Source organism: Trachurus trachurus, assembly GCF_905171665.1.
Source record: "Trachurus trachurus genome assembly, chromosome: 24".
In the NCBI taxonomy this organism is placed as follows: Eukaryota; Metazoa; Chordata; class Actinopteri; order Carangiformes; family Carangidae; genus Trachurus; species Trachurus trachurus.
The window spans coordinates 18,418,478-18,437,744 of record NC_139910.1 but is presented as its reverse complement, the minus strand read 5'-3'; the positions used below and the strand labels follow the sequence as shown (position 1 = coordinate 18,437,744).

Here is a 19,267-nt window from a genome sequence, read left to right as displayed (position 1 = left end):
TTTAGGCTCCAGCAGTGGTGGTTGTGTGTGAGGGTTGACTTTCTGTAGGCCTAATCTTGTTAATCAGTTGTAAAAAGTTTCACTGGAGGCGAAAGATTTCCTCCTAACATGTCATCTGAGACAATGTTTCCCCTAGTTTGTATTTACAGTAGAGGCTCTCCTCCTTTTGTCCAGTCACACAATGTCAAACTTTCTATTGGTTTTGGAGACTCAAAGACTTTTTTTATATTGATGGAAGTGGTCAGAAATAAACAGATGGATGGTTTTCTCTTTATATAGGCTGGCTTTTAGTTTAGTGTATAGAATTTGAAGTTCATCTCATCAGACTTCAGGTTTCTCTCTCTCTCCTCCTTGCAGCTGCTGCTTTACTATTGACAGTAGCCAAACAGCTCCTCCTCCTGTTATCAGCTACAGACTGATGTTTTGCAAAGCTGATTTATGACTTTTCAGCTCTGACATTACACATCTTCATATCCCAGATAAGACAGAGGCTTAGCTGCCCTGATACACACTCATTGGCTGTGTTCGAAACCACATACTCCATACTACATACTTCCATACTGCATACTTCCATACTCCATACTACATACTAATCGATCATACAGTATGCAGAGCGTTCACACTGCTGCGTACTATGATAACCCACAATGCATTTCGCTCCTGCCCGAGCCGAAATCAGCCGCCCTGAAGCTGATTTCACTTAAGCTCTAAACTCTGTAAATATATAACTTCAGCAACATTTGAAATATTTTCAGGCGAGAAAGTACTACTTCGTATCCCCATGGTGTTGAAAAAATGACAAAATAACACCTATTTACAATTTTAGTCGGACGAAGTCGGACTTCTCTGGCGTTAGTAAAACCAGCCGTAGTGAGCACTGTACTTCCGGTTTCTGTGTCAAAATAAAGCACCCGTTGCAATTGACCATAAAGAAAGCCGTTACAATGACGTCAGTGCTCTTACTTTATAAACAGGAAGTGAACCTGTCCCCACTGTGGCTAGCTTGGAAACGTCGTTTGGACCGACCTGGTGCTCCTCCTTCTCCGTTCTTTTTTTTTTTTTTTTCGCGGCAAGGAAGAGGCGGTCCTTGACGTCACGTTGCGTTGCATCTTGGGTAGTTTGAGTATGAGTAGTGACCTCATGATGTATACTCAACATTTCGGCCGAATCTAGTATGCATCCGGGAACTTCTCGCCTACTGCAAATCGCATACTGCGCAGTGTGAACATACTGCATACTCAAATCGTTAGTATGAGTAGTACGAGTAGTAGGAGAAGTATGCGGTTTCGAACACAGCCTGTGTCTTCCTGGCCCAAAAGGCCAGTGTGATATTGAAGCAGACTCTTGGCTTTTCATTATCACAACGTTTTCAAAGTGTCTGTAAATTTAACTCTGGATTGTTTCAGGCTCCACTTTCTTCGTATTCAGTATTTACATGGCCATCAAGAGACGTCTCTCTTGTTCTTCCACTCTGCATCAGACTTGATTGGTAGAGCACAACAAGGTGTGTTTCATGTGTCCCAATTTAGAGGGAGACCTCTGAGGCTAATATTCTGTAATAATGATTGGAGCAGGAAATCACAGATGGCCAGTTTATCTGTGAATATTAGCTATTGTCAATAAACTAGTTTATATGTTGTTGAGTATCAGTATCAGTATCAGTTTCAGTGAGGGTGGACTAAAAGTTAGAAACATGTTAACAGCATGCATTAACAGTGTTGGATAAGGAGGTTGAGATGATTTGCAGATAAACTGGGGTAAAAGACACGTTTTACTATTTTACAACATTTAGCTTGGATCTGTAGCTGTCAATGTGGTGCTATGGTTAAAATGGCACGTAATTGTCCTTTAGGGCACTGTCATATCCTGGTCATAGAGCTCAGCTGATTTCTTTGTGTGCATTTTTGTCCTGTTGTTCTACTACAGTGTGTTGTTCTACATATAGCAGGGTAAAGGTGCTCTGATAAGAACCAGCAGCAGCAGCAGCAGCACTACTGTTTGGCCCCTTCTCTTCCTAATGAGTGAACACAAAAAAACATGTGCAGGCGTTTACACTTTGAGAAACATATCCATAACTCTATTGATTTAATCTTTTAAAGACACAGAGACTGTTTGACATGCTTCACCTGCCTTAACCAAAAAAAAAATCTATGAATTGGCTCCAGATTGTCCAGAGCTCAGCTGCCAGGCTCTTAACAGGATCCAGGAAAAGAGGCCACATCACAGAGGTTTTAGCCTCCCCACATTGGCTCTCAGTACATTTCACAACTGACTCAGATCCTACTATTACCTGGTGACTGAGGTTTAACAGAGGCAGACTGTGGCATGAGCTGTCCCCGGGGATCAGGTCATTAGAAACAACTTTAAACCTCCCCTTAAAATGTTAATTGCAGAGCATCCCCTTATTTTATTTTAATTTAATTGGCTAATATGGCTGCACAGTTAATGAAAATGAATTATAGATGGCTAGATTGCCTTTATTGTCACTGAAAAGATTTCAATGAAATTTACACTGCCACCCCACCGTGGTACAACATATAACATATAATAACATGTAATAACAGAAGACAAGATAAGGAAATAGTCATAAAAACATTATTTGTCCTTGGGGTAACTGTTCAGCTCCTTAATGGCACAAGAATTAAAACATATGTCAAAATTGCAACATGATGCAATATCCAAATCCCAGTAGCTGCAAAACAAATGTGTCATGTTGTTTTAAATCATATCCTCCAGACATAAGGGAACACATTTGTTTGGTACAACATTCAACAGGAATCACGTCATGTTTTATTTTCTCTGTGAAACCAACATGAATGACCCGTCCAACTGAAGCCATGACAAAACCGAATTGCAATATCCACCCAAATAATCGAATGATGACTGCGACAGACTACATTTGCTAATACTGAATTTTAAATTATTTTGGTTTTGTTGGCTGTTAAGACCTGCATGTTTTATTTTGCTGCCTTTGTAAAGTACTTTGTAACGTGTTTTAACGTGGTGATCTATAGATAAACGTTTTTAGCACTGTATTATCACATTATACTACAAACATGGAGCACAGGAACACGGAGATAAACGCTGCACAGTCCCACTGTCGTTTTAAACATGAATTTCAAATCAACTAGCGAGTTCCGCTGTCTGCAGAAAGCATGATGCTGTTCTGCCCCTTGGGAAAGTTTCTCTCTGGTCAACCAGGGGTAAGATTGATGTTCCTTAGATTTATGCGTGTGAGACAATCAGGAGGGGAAAAAAAACGTATGCAGCTCTGCAGAAATAAAGCAGTGATTGTTGGGAACAAACTGTTCTGCAGAGCTGTGTAGCGTTCTTTATCCGGACCAGGCTACTGGTTTGACCTCTTCTCTCCTTAATGAGTGAATGTTGATGTTTAGGATCGGTTGGAAAAGCTGGTTTTCACAGTTGTCGGTCAGAGAGGGTTCTGCTCCCTCTGCTACTCTTTTTAGTATGAGGAGGAGGAAGGTGTCTAAAATCAATGAATCTTTTAAATACATAAAAAAGTTCTGAAATCTGAACAGATGACCTCAAATGTCCGATGGTCTTGTAGAGGGGAGTTGCAGTAGATGAGGAAGTTACAAAACACATAATTCAGCTGATAGGAGGATGTGAAGCTGCCCCTTTTAAAAAAACACAGTTGGATTCTGTGTGATTCTTTTATTGCATGAAAAATATACACAGTTTTTCTTATCAGTGTTTTCTTTATTCCATTTCAGAAGATGTTCAAGATGAAGGCGACTTGCTGCCACAACTGACGCCTCAGTGCACTGAACAGAACAAGCAGTCCTGACCTGGCAACATACGAATGGCCCAGGGAAGCCACCAGATTGACATTCAGGTTTTGCATGACCTGCGCCAGAAGTTCCCTGAAGTCCCAGAAGGTGTTGTCTCCCAGTGTGTTCTGCAGGTAAAGCCAGATTCAAAACTACAAATCCAAGCCAAAACCAGGGCGTTATTAAAAAGGATGTTACAACTAGGACTGCTTCTGAATGACACTAAACTCTCCTGAATACTTTTCTCTCTCTAGATCTATATTCAAAGCTGCTAAGAGCAACATTTATACCATTTTGTCCACCCAATTTAGCATTTCCAGGCAGGTTCTTTTAAAGGGTGAAACCCCCCTAAAATATGCACTCCACTTATTGTACACTTCCAGTCCAGTTTGTCTTTCTCAGAGGCCACTCAGAACTGCAGGGAGCAATGTAATCACATGCAGCTACAAAGCACACACACACAGCCAAAGGGCAGAGAGAGTGACTGCTTGCTGCTGTGCAGGGTAGTTATGTTAATGTAGTTAACTCTTTCATCCCTGAGTGCAGTGTACACTGTGTGGTGTTTTTGCTTAGACTGCTGCCTTATGATTGCCTGTTGGATAAATCCCTGAATACACAGGTGTATGGGTGTTGGTAATAAAATGTTTAGTGAGTGTAGGACTCATTTGTTGTGCTTTTTTCTTTACAATTCATAAACTATTTTGCTATTTTGACAGCTTGAGCAATTGTTAAATATCCAGATTTAAAGAATCATCATCAAATTCATGTTATCTGTTTATTTTAAAGAGATGGCTCAACATTTTGGCAAATTGGCCTATTGCCATAATCCCTATAGTTTTAGGAGTAGGTTCATTACCTTTAATTGTTGTTCTGGAGTTGTTGGATTGTGTATTTGATGGGTTTGATGAGGGAAACCAAGAAATCCCATCAGCATCTGTAGCGTAGCTCTGAGCAGCTCGCGGCTCTGCTCCGCCGTTTTAAAAAACAGCTTGCAGCGACAAATAAAGGTAATGAGCCTACTGCTAAAACTATAGGGATTATGGCAATGGGCCAATTTGCCAAAATGTTGATTTATCCCTTTAATATTGGCCAAAATGTTTTTTTTATCAGAACATTTAATTCATAAAGCTTCTCTGTCTCTCTCTCTCTCTCTTTCAGAACAACAACAACTTAGACGCCTGCTGCGAATATTTGTCCCAGGTCAGTCCGGGCTACCTGTACAGTGAAGAAGGAAGCTTTTCAGACGACCCCAGCTTCAGGCTCCGTAATCACATGACCCAGTTGAACCTGGGCCCGCAGTCTCAGAATGTGCACGTGGCCCCGGTTCGGGACGGCCTGAGAATGAACGGCAGTCGGACTCTGGCCCACAGCCTGAGTGACGGGCCCCTCCAGACGAGCCAGGCCCCCAATAGTGACTTCTTTCAGCAGGAGCCTCAGTCAGCCCCAGTGCAGGTGCCGTCCAGCCTCAATGTGTTTGGCGTGATGGAACCCACGCGCAAACCGCAGCCTCCGCAGCACCTCGGACTTTACCCTCTGGGTGTCAAAGGAACGACGATGGGCGCCCAGCAGACGCCGCGCTTCAACCCCATTACAGTGACGCTAGGACCCAACATCCAGCCGGGCCGCAGCACCCCCACTTCTTTGCACATACACGGTGGGCAGTCGGGCCTGGGCAGCCCACAGGGTAACTCTATCTACATCAGGCCCTACGTCAGCCAGCCCGGTACGACCCGGCAGAACCACCACCCGGGGAGCAGGGCCCAGTACAGCCCCACTTCGCAGCCCCCGCAGCAGATCTACCAGATCTCCCACCCCTCCTCTGGCTCCTGGTCCGGCCCTCAGCACCCCTCCTCTTCACATACCTCACAGCACCCGACCCAGGGCCACCAGACCTCTCACGTCTACATGCCGATCAGCTCGCCCACAAACCCCCAGGCGCCCTCCTTTCTGCCCTCCGGGAGTCAGGCCTCTTCCTCCGGCGTATCCTCGTGCTCCTCCTCCTCCTCTTCTTCTGTCATGCCCACCTCCTCCACCATCAGCCAGTACAACATCCAGAACATCTCCACCGGCCCGCGGAAGAATCAGATAGAGATCAAACTTGAATCTCCTCAGAGGAGCAACTCCACAACCACAACAGCTGTGCTGCGAACAAGTAGTGGCCCCCGTACGTCCTCGACCTCCTCCTCCTGTCCTTCCTCTTCCTCCTCCTCAGCCGGGGTGCCCACTGTCCCCACCACACCTCTGTCCATCGGATGTCCTGGTCTGAGCCGCAGCCAGCCCACTGTTTACATCTCTGCCAGCCCGCCTACTGCTGCTACCACCCCCTCTGAGGAGGCCATCGTGGCCTCAGCCGGCTCCCGCTCCCAACCCAAGTTTTACATTTCTGCCAACGCCTCCAGCGACGACGGTGGGAGTAGGAACCCTCCCACAGTCTACATCTCAGCCAACCCCCCCTTGCAGGGGCCCTCGGGGCCCAGGAACATGGGAGGCCAAGTGAGCATGGGCCCAGCCTACATCCACCACCATCCACCTAAGTCTCGTACCTCCGTGGGAGGGGGAGGCACGGCTTCGTCGCCCCGCGTGGTGGTGACTCAGCCCAACACCAAATACACTTTTAAAATCACCGTGTCCCCCAATAAGCCCCCAGCTGTGTCCCCCGGAGTAGTCTCGCCTACTTTTGAGCCCAACAACCTCTTAAGCCTACCCTCAGACCACCACTTTGCAGAGCCAGACCCCCTCCATCTCTCAGACCCGCTGTCGCCACACAGGGAGAGGCCGAGCGAGCCTCGCAGACTCAGCATGAGTTCTGATGATGCAGCGTACACACAAGGTGAGCAGCACTGACTATCACTGTGATATTAATCTCTTTTATTCCCCAATGAAAATAAATGCACAAGGACTTTGACAGAAGACTAAATACTTTTTGACTGTTTAGTCTTAGTGACTTGTTCTTTTTCCTTTTACCACATTGGCATTAATAAATTGGCAGATGATTTTGCCAGATCTTAAAGGTTGAGCCTGATCCACACTGAACACACTCTAAATTAATGCTATGTTGACAAACATGTTTGGCATTAATGTCAACATTCGTGCCACCGGAGTTGTCAGATGACAAATGAATCCACTTGTGCAAAAACAAAACATGAATTTATATTGGTAACACTTTATGTGCACACTACTTTATTAAGCATTAGTTCAGCATTAAATACTGAATTCATCATTTATATGTTTTACTCATCATTGATAAGCACTAACTGTAATATAAACTACATACTAATGAGTATTCATGTATTATAAATGAAGAATTCAGTATTTATTAATGCTTAACTAATGCTTAATAGTGTGTACTTATTATAGTATTATATATATATATTAAGTGGCTGTGTTACCCTTATATTTTATGATTTCACAATCACCCTGCATCAGTGACGCAGTAGTATGACAGCAGAGTGAGTAAGTGCATCACCAGGTGGAAAAAAAACAAGTTAGCGTTACATTGTAAGCTTGATTGTATTGGTGAATGTGAATGTGTAAGAGACTTAGCTTAATTTTTCAGAATGAACTTTTTTCTTTTCTGTTATTTCATCCAGCTCTATCAAAGGGAAACGTCAGCTAAGAAGTAGTGTAATGCTAACATTAGCTGTTGTGCAGCAGTGGTAGCTCATGGGTTATGGAACATGTTTTTTAATGTTGACATATTGGTCTTTGGGTTTTCATCATCTGTCGTCTTTTCTCTTGTTCATTGATCAGGAAATGGTCAAATAGAAACAATATGTCAGATTCTCCATATAGATATAGACTGTATAACGTGCAGCTTTGAACGCTGCAGTACAAAATGGTCCTTTCAGCATTGAGCTTCAGAGCTGTGTGAATTATGTTCTATATATTCTAAATGTATATCCCTTTGGCGCTTACTTGCACAATGTTCATCTCTGCCTTTCCGCCAGTGTGTTTACAATGCTTGACGTGTTGTAATGTTGTGAGCTGGTGTCTTGTGGCTATTTTCACAAATCAGGCTCTTACTGTATGCCCGCAGGCTTGTGAACACATACTTTAGATAACGAGTCAGCGCCCACAGTTCGGAGTAAGCAGACAAAAATGTCCAAAAATTGTCTGCATTGTGAATCCTCCATCCAGTCGGTCTCCAATGTCTCATTGAAAGTATTTACTTCGCCCTTTATTGGTTGTTTTGTAAATGTCAAGTGGCTAAAAAGGGTGCACTTCCTCTATAGCTGCATTGTGCACAGTGAAGCTTTTAGAACTATTTTAACAATAAATCACACTATCCAAGTTTTGTGCTACCAGCTGTAGGCCTAAATGCTTTTTCCACTCCATTCTGCCAAGAAAGTCATTTTACTATAAAAGTATACTGTGTGGTTTTAAAAGACACTTACCATAACATCTCCTGTAATGTAATTGTGGAGCCAAACTGTGTATACTCGCTGTCTCTAATGTTCAGTCAGGATAGAAATACTGCTTTTCATGTCCATCTCCTTTGGGCAGATAAAAGCAAAGGTGACTAGCTGTGTGATGACGGTAGTGTGAGTCCTCCACACTAAATGCTGTGTTTGCTCCATTAGCCTCGGAGACTGGTGGATTCTGTAGCGTGAGTCAAATGTGTCAGTGTGCACTGCTGTTTCCTTTTTTGGGCTTTTGATTATATTACGCGTGAGTCACCGGCTGTGGCTCCTGCTCAGCAGTGACTACGAACCGAGAGGGGCTTCGCACTGTGCTCGCTGCCTGCTGACCCTCGTGAACCAGTTTCCCCCCTTGTTTTATCTGCTTTGACTGGGAAGACACGTGTTTTACTGATAAACATTCAGGGTTTTTACCTGATGCACCTGTCACCACTTAGAACTGCACCAAGTAAATATGAAGCCTCTTCCTTTTTGGCAGCAGAATCACTTATTGTTTTAATCAAATGCATTTGGCCTTTCAGAGTGTGACACAGAAGCCAGGTGCATAAAACTGTCGATTTTCTGACTAAATCTATGCACAAAACCAGATTTTTTTTAAATTCAATTTTTCTGTTAGAACTACAAGGTCACGTGTTCACATGGGATTTTGCTTCATAAATCTCACTCATTGAGAAATTGGGTGCATGTGCATGAGTCTCATTACCGCTCGTACACCACCAGGAAATGGTGACACTGTCTCAGCCACATGTTCAGGCACAGAAAGAAAGATGAAAAAGAAGAACCATATCACCAATTGCGAAACATAGGTAAAAACATGCATCAGTTTACTTGATATTTGCAGTGATTGTAAAGTTTGTTTTACGACACTGACTGGCTTTCAGACTGTGATTAGTAAATACTGAAATATTGTGAGATGGTTTGCAGAATGATCCTCTATAAAAAAAAAAATCAGGATATTAAACATTGCTCAAGGAAACTAATCATTATTTCTGCTCATGAAATGTACAGTAAAATAGTTTTTGCTGTGCAAACAGGTAAAGCCTATAATGATAGTAAATGAAGCTCTGTGAAGTTTGTTATTTTATTCTATTATATTATGAGTCACACAGCTTATTCAGTGTTTTCACTTCACGGTAACTCGGATCATTACTCAACGCATGGTGAAATGAATGTGTGAAGTGACACATTCTGTGTTCATAAATACCAGTTTGTGCATCTGTCCCTTGTTACTAAAAGACATAATCCTTCTAATTCTGTAGGAACTCCTGCTGGAGTTTTTTTCTAAATGTGTTGTTTGTCTAGTTTTGAAAAGATCTCCTACCAGACGGCATTTCTATCGGAAAAACCTTCATTCATACTAACAGACGCAGAAACACACATCCTATAATTATTTATACACTGGACAATGTATGTGCCAGTGTAAAGAGGAAGCAGGTTGTCTCCTGTGCAGCTGGTTGCTTAGTCTGTAACTCTGGACTGTAGAAATGAATGTAGTGGATGTAGTTGTTAGTTAATATCTAAAAGGTTCACTGAATAATCTGGTAAATATCTTGATGTCTCCCTGGTTCCCCAATCTAAAAATCGAACTGAAATTTTTTTGGGGAAAGAAGAAAAGATCCTGCATCTGCACTTTTAACTGGAGGTAGAGTATGGCAGCTCTGATTCCTCCTCCAGTCCAGCCCTGTCCCGGGGTCACTGGGCAAAATACTCAGCACAAATAACCCCTGTGGAAAGTGCAGTATGCAGATGCTTTGGATGAGTCACAAAGCTGAGTTGCAGTCCTTATTAGAGATGACCGCACACTGTCTTTAATCATTGATGAGCAGAAAACTTGCCAGCACATCACAGAGTCATAGTATGAAAAATATTTACCACAATCTTTCTTTTTTATTTCCGAGTTCACACTTTCATTTAGTCAGTTCATGCTCTTTCACTGAGTGAGCAGTTCAGCAGATCAGTGTTTAGCTGCAGGTGACAGGAAACTCTGTGGATCTTTTCTCCTACCTGTGTTTGTGTGTGGCAGGGCAGAGTTGTGGATTGTTGAATGCGTGTGTGTGTGTGTGTGTGTAGGAGGTGTTACAACAAGTCATCAAATACTGGAAATGTGATGAATTATGGGAAACGTGTTGTAGAGACAGGCAGAGATCATCCTCCTGGTTAAGGCTCTGTATTGAACACTACATTCTGCAGCAGTCTGCCAACCGGGATAAGTCTGATCTCTTCATCCCACCACAGTAGGTGAGGAAACATACAAATGGAGAACAATGAGCAAACTGTGTGATTCCTGTCTCTGTTTGTGTGCACAGGGAATTATGGCCAGAACTGGTTTGACTGGTGTTTGGAGAAACCGTGTGGTTTTCACAGCCACCTTGCTTGAAAACATTTTCATCAGCTCAGTTTTCTCTTTTGTTCCTTTCTTTAATCTACATTCAGTGATCACTGGAAGTTTTCAGTATAATAATGCTCATAATAATTAACTAGAAGTTTGGTTTTATTCATTTATTTTCCTCCTGTGTGACTATTTCTAAATTATGTTTGCAGTTTCTGTAAAGTTGATCGAAACGGCGTGAATAGCGCAGAGGAAACTAACTATTTTGTCCGTGTGCTTCTTCCAGCGTTGTTGGTCCATCAGAAGGCCCGAATGGAAAGGCTGTGGCATGAGTTGGAGCTGAAGAAGAAGAAGCTGGAGAAGCTAAAAGAGGAGGTCAATGAGATGGAGAACGACCTGACCAGGAGACGGCTGGAGAGATCCAACTCAGCCTCCCAAATTCCCTCTGTACGCTTTGTTCACCGTTTATTCATTTCTTTTACAGCAATTTAATACTTTTAAATTGTTATTATGTATTTTCTTGTCATTTTGCATGATAGTAACAGTTGAAGGGCAGACAGGATATCTAATGCCACGAAGGTGAATAGATAAAGTGGTCATGCGGAGATGGCAGTTACATCAACACCTCTTGTACACATTATGAACAGTAGCCATGAGATCATAGAGCTGATTGTCAAATACTCAGCTAACACAAGCCAGAATCAACAGATGAATCAATTTAAAAACCAAGTGCATTGTGGTTTTGTCAGCAGTTAACTTGGTAATGTCTGTGTCATCAGACAAGTTCTCCATAACTGCAGAGAAATGTTTTTTTCCTTAATACTGAAAGATAAAGGCAATCTGGGTCACGCTGCCAGTCTTGGTTTCTGCTCCTACACCCTGAAACTATGTTGATTACAGGGTCTGTTTATTACTTGGCTGATATCTCTCCATATTTTCAGACTGACAGAGCACACAGTATACACTCACATTCATCCCGCAGGCAGCTTCTGCTATTGCACAGGGAATGTAAGGCAAGCCATGGGAAGAGTCCAGTGTCTTTTGTTTTTTATTTTCTGCACCATTTAAGCTGTAAGTTTGTCGAAAGCCTCTCGGGTTCAGATGAAGTGTGCTCCGAGCTTTCTGTCGAGTCAGCTCTTTTTGTCAGCTGTTCCAGTTTGAGTCAGCGGAGGGGAAAAGTGGCTGTGGCAGGTAATTGGCTGGTGTTGCTGAGCTCAGTAGCTCCTCGGTTTTAGTGTTGTTTACTGAGGCAAGCCAGCTCTGGAGAGCAGAGCAGCTCTCCCCCTGACACGGACACCGATCTGCTCCACTGACTTCAAAACAGGAAGTCAGACCCTGTTCGTACTTGACAGAGAGAGAGTCCTAAAACCTGGAAATTTGTTAAGATCCTAGCACCTTCAGCTCATGAAGTCAGTGGGTTTTTGTTTGAATGACTAAAATAATTTCTGTCGTTCAAATGTTCCACAACACAAAACACATCAGTCAATGCCCATGTCCTGTTTTTGTTTTTAACCGTTAAACATCTGTTAAGAACGTGTCTGAATGAGACTACCGAGGTTTTCTGGTACATTTAACATCATGTTCAGCACAAAACCAATTGACTCCACTGTCTGCTTTAACAGCTATGTTGTGTTTATACTGAAGCTTTAAAAGGACAGTCCAACATTTTGGCAAATTTGCCTATTGCCTAGTAGGTTCATTACCTTTAATTATCGGTGCATGTTGTTTTGAGATCCGTGGAGCAGAGACGGGAGCTGCTCAGTGAACACAATGGAGGTGAACGGTACAGGTCCTATGTCCCTCATCAAACTCATCAAATACACAATCCAACAACTCCAAAACGCTCTCGTGGAGAAGTTGTGACCTGCACATTCACCACGCTATGAAATAATAATGTAACAATACGAGACAGTTGTGTTTTCGAGGCAAATTGCATAGCCGGAACTACTTTGCAAACACGGCTGCTGGGCGCAAGTAGTTCAGAGTATTTGCTTCAAGTGTCGTAATGTTACATAATTATACGTGATTATTTCAAAGCGTGGTGAATGTGCACGTCACAAATTCTCCACAAGAGCGTTTCAGAGTTGGATTGTGTATTTGATGAGTTTGATGAGGGACATAGGACCTGTACCGTTCACCTCCAATGTGTTTGCTGAGCAGCTCCCGTCTCTGCACCGCGGAATCTCAAAACAACATGCACCGATAATTAAAGGTAATGAACCTACTTCTATAACTATAGGGATTATGGCAATAGGCGAATTTGCCAAAATGTTACTAAAAACTATCCCTTTAACAAACTGTCACTTACCTCGCAGAAGAGCTAGTCGAACGACTAGTTGACGTTCAGTGGTGGTGATGTTGATGTTATGTGACTGTGGTGTAGTTGGTTGATATGCTCACAGTAACTTTTTACTTCTGCTAATTGTGGTAATGCTCCAGACATCATCAGTGAAGACGATCCTGCAAGATAATTTAATTCAATTCAAAAAGCTTTATTGTCTATCACAAGGACAGAAAATTGTCATCAGTTTGGGCTCCGAACAATACCTCAACAACACCTCATTCCTGGTGTTGTTGAATAACTATTAACATTTATTTGGGATGACCAACACTTCCCACCCAACATCTGTCTCCACACTTGTGATGCTGTTTTACTTATATGTAAAGTAACACGTACAACATTTCTGTCTGGTAAGACAAACTGCTTTGTTGTGTTTAAAACAAGAGGGAGGCAGCAGCACTCTAAGCCCATTCCTTGTTCCAGGCAAAACCAAATCAGCCAAAATGTAATATCTTGGGCAATTTGAGTGATATAACTTATAATATCTCTGAATACAGAACCTCTGAATGTGCTCTAAGTGACTAGATCTCTACTCATGCCTGTGATCTTTCCCTCTTTTCAGCTCGAGGAAATGAAGCAGTTGAGATGTAAAAACAGGCTACTGCAGATTGACATCGACTGCCTCACCAAAGAAATCGATCTCCTCCAAACAAGAGGTAAGAGTCCTTCCTTCTCTCTCCGTTAGGGGATTTTAAACCAGCACGTACAGTACAGTATGTGACTATGCTGTGTGATAATAAAGTCATGAAGTGTGTGAGGTCAGGCCTGCAGCTCCAGCTCACAGGTCAGGTCCAGCTCACATCCTCTCGGCACACGCGGCCATGGTGCTGCCATTGTGCTGTTAACCACCACTCCTTCCTGAATTACATCCTGTTACTGGATGGTAACAAGGGATTTATTGGTCCCCTGGCAACACTCCACTGCTGACAGGGGTCGAGCTGCCAGCCAATCATTTTACACAGGTGAAGGAAGGACTGAGGCCAAATAGACGAATAGCGGCTCTCAGTGTTATCTGGGGCTTAAACCCAGACATAATGTTGATGTGAGTGTGAAAGATTAGCATACAATACAGAAAAATGGTAATAGAACCTTTTAATACATATATAAGTCTATCAACTCTTAACACACATTCAACCTCATACATGTAGAGAGAATGGCAGATGATTAAATCTGAGAAGAATTGACAACACTATGGAAATACGTATGGAAGTCTCCTGCTTCATAGACATGGAGGGAGTTTGGCTGGTTGAACCTGAGCAGAAAACATCTTCAGACTGAAACCAATTAGGAGAAACTAAAAATAATAGTCAGTCACTTTGGAACTAAGTTTTCAGAGGAAGTGACAAAGCCTCTCAGCAGTTCAAGTAGCACCTGAGTCTGAGAGAAGTTAGTGAGTTGTGAGTCCTCTACACGCTGCTATCATTGTGGCCCTGTTTTGGAAACTGAAATTACTTAAACTATATGACCCGGAACAATGATTATTGTGGAGTTTGTGAACAATGCAAAAAACATCTCCTAGCAGCTGAAACAGCCCAGTCAGTGCATGATTAAAGTGTTTTGGCAGCACGGCTACTTGAAGGAAAATGCAACTTTCCCAGTTATGTAAACTGATCTGTTCACCAAACAATAAATACCTCTGTCGAGCCCGCGTCATAGGATGTCAAGACCAAGACAGATTTGTAAACAGGACAACAACAAAAAAGATTGCAGGAACCACATATGCAACTTGGGAGAACTCTGAACGGTAAAATAAAATGTTCTGTGAATACGGGCCCAGTATTTTATTTCACCTTCTTAGAAATCTCACTTCCTGTTTCCACGAGAAATTCTGAAATCAAAACACAAACAACTGCAATCTTTTCTGGCTCGCCAACGCACACAAGACCGAACTAGACACTGTAAGGCTGGATTGGACTTTTACCTACAGACTGGTGTAAAAGAGATTTAATGAATATCCTACTGGGGGTCAGTAAAAACAATATCTGGAGGGCTCGACTGAAACATGTGGTGGAGAAATTATGAAATGTTTAAGAAACAGTTTTTGTCTCTCATAAACTGGAACAATGAACTACACATTGGAAAACATAGATGCACCATAAAAAAAACCCTTAAGGCCTGCTTTTATTCTTCATTTTGAAAAGATCATTGTCTCAGTTGATGGCTCATTTTCACTGTCTTTTCTTTTCTTTTCTGCATCTGTATGGTGTTAAATACACTGTATGGAAATATCTGCTTGATGTGGAACGTAAACAAAAAGCCACATTGACTTAATATTACTAGAGAATAGATGGTAAAGAAAATGTCTACTGTATGTGGTTTCACTTCAGTCATGAACATGAATGTTTATTTGTAAGTGCATTTGTTGTTTCTAGTTTTTAAACCTATCACAGTACAGATTTGAAAAAGTCAATGTAATATGATTATCAGATTGTCACTCACACTGTTCCAGAGTACAAGTGTAAATGCATATGAACACGTTCTTCCAGGTGTTGCTTTAATGTCCAATAAGAGTTGATGATTTCATGTGAAGTAAACCTTCCGTCTGTTTACAGGACCACACTTTAATCCCAGTGCAATCCATAATTTTTACGACAACATTGGATTCCTCGGTCCCGTCCCACCCAAACCCAAAGGTACTTTATCTATTGGTAAGTTTAGAAAAGGCTGTCCTCACTTTGTTGTGTAAACATTCCTGTTTATTATTTGTCTTATTCCAAGTGTATAATTAACTACAACACATAATACCTGTTGCTACTGAAGCCATGTTTACAGCCCCAGCCCTGTAAGGAAGGAGCAGTCTGCCTTTATGTCCCATTCTTCTGTTTGTTTCCTTGTATCACACCCACTTTAGTCTTATTGTCTGTTTGCTTGTGCTCGGTCCTCTCAGTACTCGGTGACATGGAGGACTGTGCCGGGGCTGTTGCATGTTTTAGGGTTAACTTGGTGAACCAGTCAGCAGGGTGGAGGCACTGGGAAACATGGTGGCTTGACCAGTGACATGTGGTGGTTAAAATGTTATCATGCAATAAGAAACAACAGGTCTGAGATCAGTGTGGAGTTACAGGCACTTTTCAAAGAGAGCAGGTCTGACCCTTCTGTTTATACTATCATTTACTGAGACCTAACAGTTTCCACCAAGAGCCCTGGAGCAGGGCTCTCTGATAGATTGTTTTTTCATTGTTATTGCAATAAGCAGATCACAAAACACTGACTGAAATGTGGTAATCAGAAGAAATGATTCAGTTTCCACGTGTCATGTGTAATAACAGGGGGATAAGGTTATAACTACAGGCTGGCCAGGGGTAAGTAGATCAGGTATGAAGTCAGTTTGGAACTGAATTATGTAATGAAAGCCCCTTGAAGGTCTGATCTGATGGGGACAGGACGCCATGTGGTGCAACCAATCGTCACATTAACCAACAGTAGCTATCTAGCCTTAATAGTAACATGTGATACAGTGACATCCAGGGATGTAGCCATGGAACAAACCGCACCGCACGAGGAGCCAGTGGGCCTTTAGTTGGGCCAGAGAACTGCGGACCACATAATGAGTGTGAAGACTGAGGAGGCCATTGTTTCAGAGCAACGTTTAGAGACATTTGTGGATCACACATATCCTTTAGTCACCCTCTACAGTTAATGTTCAGATGCTGTGTAGTAGCAACAGTGCAGTGTGTTGGTAGAACAGCAGAGCTTTTTCCTGTGTGTCATGTTCATGCACTCTGGACTTGTCAGAGCCATTTCCAAGCAGACGTGCATCACTCCTTCCACCTAAAATACACCTCCAGGTTGTGTGTTAACCTTATACTCAGATAACTGCAGCACATGTAAGCACGCACAAAGTTATGCACCGTTCACAGTTTTGATGTCCCCACGTTAAATCATGTGATGGATGAGCATGTACCTCTGCTCCGTTGTCATGTCCTGCACTGACCAAGCTGTCCTTGTCGTTGTCACAGACCCGGGCAGTAAGATTGTGAAGCCCATTGCAGACCAGGAGGAGGATGAAGGGACGCAGTGGAGCTGCACAGCCTGCACCTTCCTCAACCATCCCGCCCTCAACCGCTGTGAACAGTGCGAGTTCCCGCGGCACTTCTGAGCCAACCAGGCTGTGACGCGCCGCCTCCTCCTCTGCCCGCCTGCCGCCTACCAGAGTAGAATAGAAAAGGGCCCTCTCTGTTCCTTCTTCCCTATGTGTATGAAAACTGGGATGGGGCGTAGTCGTAGCATGGTGCGGCCGGTTTTCCTTTTTTTTTTTTTTTTTCCTCCGTTTTTTGTTTTTGTTTTTCCTTCGGGGGGTGGGATTCTTGTCGTTTCTCTTTCCTCTCTAAGGTTTGTACAATGCTGTCCACTGAAGGCTTGACTGGATAGTGTTTACAACTCGTGTTTCTTCCTAAAGGCTGACAGAGTCAGATGATACCTCACCTTAGAGACTCAGATTGTGTGGGGTCAATTCCCCCTTTTTCTGCTCGATGGGTGACACTTTACCCCTGGGGATACCTCGCTGCTCCCACTTACAGTATTACGAGTGTGGCCCTGCAGTGTGATGGCACAGACACACACATATACACACACATACACACATATACACACACACACACACACACACACACACAACACAACACAGGTGCCAATGGGGCTTTTGCTGAATTGATGAATTAGTTTTTCTTCCTGTGTGGTGGTGTGACCGGGGGATCGGGAACTGTGCTCAGCCGCTGTTCTCCATCTGAAGGGAAAACTAACAGACTACTCATGGACTTAAAAGTTTGTTTGCTGTTTCTAGAGGATGTTAAAAGGGGGGAATCAAACGTGCCTCTTGTCCTCCCCCTTCAGTATCCCTTCTTTTTCTCTTCAATCATGAGTTAATGAAAAAAGAAACTAAGTTGCATGCTTTGTGTACAGTACACTGAGGCAGAAACTCCCCTTGAGCTTTTTACTGTACATAATTTTAGAATGTGCCTTAAAAGCCTTCTTCCTCACACTATGAATCACTTGTATTTCCTGTAAGTATAGCTTTATAGACTTTATTAACTTTTTGTCTTGTTTTGTTTCCCTCTTTCAAACAAATAAGCACCATGCTCCCTTTTTAAGCTTTTTACTTGATATCTGTGAGAGTTGAAGCCTTGCAGAAGGAGAGGAGCAGAGCAGTCATCATGAAGCTACGTCTGCCAGGTCCGTTCATCGCTTGTGTAATTGCTGAGTTTCCTGTGTACGATCTGCAGATGCAGCAAAGTGGAAGGCGATGGAGGAGTCTTTTTTTTTTCTTTTTTTTTTTAAGTTTAGTTTTTTTTTGTTTTGTTTTGTTTTAGGACACCAAATATTTTTCGGGTCTGTTGGGGCAGGGAAGGGGTCAAAAAGAAAAATTACAAACTGCCATCTTATCTGACAACTGGAATGTAGGTTTAACGTTTGGGGAAAGTCCACCTCGATGCAAAGAGACAGTTTCCAGTACAATCAGGATCTTACCGCTCCTGGAGGAGCTGACTGGATTAAGAGTTTTTTGTGAGGTCCAAAGATCAAAGTGAATTTGTTTCTGTTTAAAGTGTTCCTATGATGCAGAAATACACACACGGTCCCTGTCGTGCCTTAAATGCAACAGGTCAGAATTGTTACAATATTTCAGAAGCAGCCAAGGCAAACACCAAAACAAAAGCCAACAAATACAAATCCAAAACCTCCTGTTTTATCCAAATGTAACCACAACACGACAAACACGTCCACGACTGTAAACTCTTACTTTTATTTGGCTCAGTTCATCCTCCTAAGCTTTTATTGACGAGGGTGTTTCTAAAGTTTACTTATTGTCATTAACTTACTTTAACTGTGGAGTAGTTACTTTGTTTTGTTTTTCCACATTTGTGAAATGTTGCCTTGCATTAGTGCCTTTAGAACTATTGAATTTGTATTGATAATCTATTTTGTCACATCCAAGTGCCATTTTTAAACCCAAGCCCTTCTTATTGTATCAACCCATTTAAAAAGTAGAAGATGAATTATTGTCTCTTAAGCACTTACACCATACTTCTTCCTTTTTCCAAGCCAAAGATACCAGTTTTCAGCTTTATCTGCACCTTGGTGTGAAGAGGCAGTTTATTCATGTTTTAATAAATGAAAAAAAAGAAAAAAAGAATTTGGATATCTAACGTTTTTTTTGTTTCCTTTTTTTTTTTTTTGATTTTTTCTTTTTTTCTTTGATTTTTTTTTTTTTTTTTTTTGATTTTAGCTGGGTAAACTGTCTTTGTAACAGATAAGTTATTTGTTAAATAATAAAAAAAAAAGAATCTATTCTGAATGTGCTCGTTGTCTTCGTGATGCTTCCCCCAGAGCCGTCACTAGATGGCAGTAGAACGCAACATAGAACTCAGTAGAGGCTGTTTTGTCAGCACAT

The 19,267-nt window shown here is 42.4% G+C and overlaps 1 protein-coding gene across 1 annotated transcript in view; it reads left to right on the top strand.

Moving 5' to 3' along the window:
* tab2 (TGF-beta activated kinase 1 (MAP3K7) binding protein 2) overlaps positions 1-16,978 on the top strand; it is a gene marked incomplete at its 3' end in the record, with an annotated part of 42,806 nt that extends 25,828 nt beyond the window's left edge. Inside the window, exons 2-7 of the mRNA XM_084001129.1 lie at positions 3,735-3,925; positions 4,950-6,621; positions 10,825-10,985; positions 13,442-13,535; positions 15,432-15,527; positions 16,839-16,978. Of these exons, the coding sequence (XP_083857255.1) occupies positions 3,824-3,925; positions 4,950-6,621; positions 10,825-10,985; positions 13,442-13,535; positions 15,432-15,527; positions 16,839-16,978 (2,265 nt within the window). The 5' untranslated portion in view covers positions 3,735-3,823. The remainder of the gene's footprint in view (positions 1-3,734; positions 3,926-4,949; positions 6,622-10,824; positions 10,986-13,441; positions 13,536-15,431; positions 15,528-16,838) is intronic.
* Between the last annotated feature and the right edge of the window lie 2,289 nt (positions 16,979-19,267).